This window comes from Gavialis gangeticus, unplaced genomic scaffold (assembly GCF_001723915.1).
Source record: "Gavialis gangeticus isolate Ggan-Ray unplaced genomic scaffold, GavGan_comp1, whole genome shotgun sequence".
Taxonomy (NCBI): Eukaryota; Metazoa; Chordata; order Crocodylia; family Gavialidae; genus Gavialis; species Gavialis gangeticus.
This window is the reverse complement of record NW_017729032.1, coordinates 187151228-187154238: the sequence shown is the minus strand read 5'-3', so window position 1 is coordinate 187154238 and position 3011 is coordinate 187151228. Positions and strand designations below refer to the sequence as shown.

Genomic DNA, 3011 nt, shown 5'->3' with positions numbered 1-3011 from the left:
TCCCTTCAATTTGGATAATCTTTTTGTCTCCTTGGAAACTGGTCAACAGCATCTCCCATGCGAAAAGATAAGGCTTCTACTCTATTCATTCTCCTTGATCTCACAGCAATTTTAACAAACATTTTCCATGTCATCGTGTTTCCCCTTGGCTCTCATGGCACCATTTTCTCCTGGTGCTCTTCACTGCTACTTTTTTGTGGTGACAGCAAAACCAAGTATCCTGTCATTCCAACATCTAAGTGAAATAGACTTTTTATTTAATTTCACCATCTTCTTGCCTTCTAAACTTTAAAAAAAAATCATGTTGCTTCTACCTCCTAAACATTCTTAAAATCTGGCAGTTTTTTCTGTCCACTTAGCTAAATTTCTCATCCAAACTCTAATCATCTCCTACTCCAGACTACTGCAGCATCTTCCTCTACCTACCAAGAAAATCCACCTCAATTGATTCAAGTGAGGTGCATTATGATTCAACAAGAGCATTACGATTCTGACCATAGCTTGGTTAAACACCTCCACTGGATTTCCATTTTCATCCAAAATTCAAGCTTCTATTACTTATCTCTGAAGGCCCTGCCATTACCCACCCTTCACTATTTGTCTACTCCTATATCTTACCTGGTTGCTTCCCCAGTCCCTTACAGGCAGCTAATAATGACCACCAGGCTTGTTATCAGTAGTCTGTAAAACACTTAACCTATCAGTCTTCAAGTTCTCAATAATCACTTCAGCGTTGATGCCTATGTCAAATTCCCAATTAATAAGGGACAGGTAGACAGCCAGTAGAGACTGTGAATCCTTTTAAGATGGTAATTTGCTAATTTACACCATTGACCTATCATTCACTTCCTTCATTTGTTACACCACTTGTTGCAAATTATCTTAAAATTATATTGTAACCTCTTTGGAGAAAAGGCCGTTTCCTTTCTCCAGAGGCAGAAGCAGAAGTTAGAGACTATCTGGTTCAGAGAGGTATAAATTTTGGTAGGCAATAGCCTACTTTGCCTCTCTGGACCAGTTGTTATATGGTTGGGCTGCATCAAGCCCAGGGGTGGCCAAGCTGCAGTTCAAGAGCTGCATGGGGTTCCAGAGCAATTTAAGTACATCTGCTGAAGAAGAGAAATAGCATTATAAAAGCATTCTGTTCCTATAAGTCTGCTCATTCATTATTGGCTACATCTGATCTTCAGTTCTTGCTAATCATTTACTCTGAGAAGTCATTTAACAATGTTTTATTATTTGTGCTGAGGCACTGTTTGCACGTCATTGACTATGGGCCATACACATCTGCAAAACTTTGCGTCTTGCAGCACTCAGCTATGTCAAGATTTTGGTTTGCAGCTAGAAGGGCTAGGAAGTTTGGCCACACCTGGTCTAGCACGTGGGCTCCTGATATTAGTAGAGAGATGATTGACTCCCATAAGTCAGTTCTGGTGTCAGCCAGTGTCCATATAACAAGAAATGAGAGGAACAATTCTGAAATACCAGCCAGCTGCAAAGGCTCTGGTATCACTTAGTAAGGCAGTACAAAAATATCTCTGTTTAAAAAAAATATTTCATGCATAAAACTAAGTATTTATAACTCATCTTCACTGCCTTAAATGAAACAGCAACATTGCTTTTAATCTAGAGAGTAACTGACCCCTACATATTCCCGTTTGTCCCTTTTGACAAAAATAAATATTCAGCTCTCTATCCCCAAGTCAGCATTTATTGCTTCCCAAAACTCTGAAGGGTAGAGGTACTCGAGATGCAATTTTTCAGCTGGAAGTTTGTGTGCTTCTTGTAGTACTTCCTTTTACATCATGCAAATATGAAGGAAATGCCTGTTAAAATGGAAAAAGAAAGAAGCTTGCTTTATAATTTTCCTCCTCCTCTTCCTCCCTTCTCTATTCAGCTTTAGGATTTATAACGCCAAGAAGATATTCCAAATATCATATTCTTTCTATACTAGCCATAGTACCTTAAGACATGCCTGATTATCACCTACCATAAGCTGCTGCCCAAGCTATTGGCATGAAAGTTTTGATTTCAGTGTCATCAATCTGCTGTTCGTGGGCCACTGCTGCATCCTCCTCCCCTACAATCACTTCCATATAAACCTCATCTGTAATTTCTGCAACATCTAAAAGAAAGAGAAATTAACAGTAAACAGTATTAATAAAATTTTCACATAATTAAAACTAAAAATCCCTGTCCCCAAATGAAGGCCACCTACTTACTTAGATCTTCATCGTCATTCTGAGAATCATTTACAGTCATGTAAACCATTTTTTCCCTTGGAATACGAACACTGTTATTTTGATCGAGTAGTCCCACTCCATCATTCTCAGGCTCACTCTCTACAATGTCAACTGTGCCTCCTAATTAAGAGCAAAAAAAAGTACATTTCTACTAAATTACATGTTAAGCTGAAGAACTAAACAAACGAAAAAAATAAATAGTGCATATTCTTTAACATTTAGAACCCATAGCTTTTTAAAGGTCATCTGAAAGAAACTAACCACAATTTCTTAGGCCCCTAGCAGACATTATACTTAAGATGTGACTGGTCTGTTAATTATATCTTAAGTACTAACCCGGCTATACATTCAAGGAATTAATACTGCTACAAAAAAAGAAACCAGCCATAAAAATAATACCCACAAAAGGTACAATATTTTTGTGGCTGGTTTCCTTCACGCCTTAAACCTAACATGTGGCAGGGTTAGGAAAACACCAACATCTCTAACTAGCCTTGGTGCCGTCTCAGCCAATGATCAGTTGACTGTCAGCAGGACAGGGACCCTACCAGGGCTCAAACCACCATTGCAATTAGCTGATTTTCAGCTAGACTGGAACTGTACTGAGGCTGGAAACCCAGTGCACTCCAAATCCATTTGATGATCATCTGATTGTCAGCTGGATTGGGAATGTACTGGAGCCTCTTTGACCCCTGGTGTGGACCCAATCTGGCTGACAAACAGATGAATGTCAGAGCTGGCAAGGTTCGTGCCAGAGTTCCAGTCAGC

General features: G+C 39.3%; 1 protein-coding gene across 2 annotated transcripts in view; it reads right to left on the bottom strand.

Annotated features, from left to right (window-relative positions):
• ZFX (zinc finger protein, X-linked) overlaps positions 1 to 3011 on the bottom strand; it is a 38380-nt gene that overhangs the window by 12380 nt on the left and 22989 nt on the right. For both annotated transcript variants that reach the window (XM_019523921.1, XM_019523923.1), the window contains 2 exons: positions 2223 to 2363; positions 1991 to 2125 (listed from right to left, as the gene is read on the bottom strand). In XM_019523921.1, the coding sequence (XP_019379466.1) occupies positions 1991 to 2125; positions 2223 to 2363 (276 nt within the window). The remainder of the gene's footprint in view (positions 1 to 1990; positions 2126 to 2222; positions 2364 to 3011) is intronic.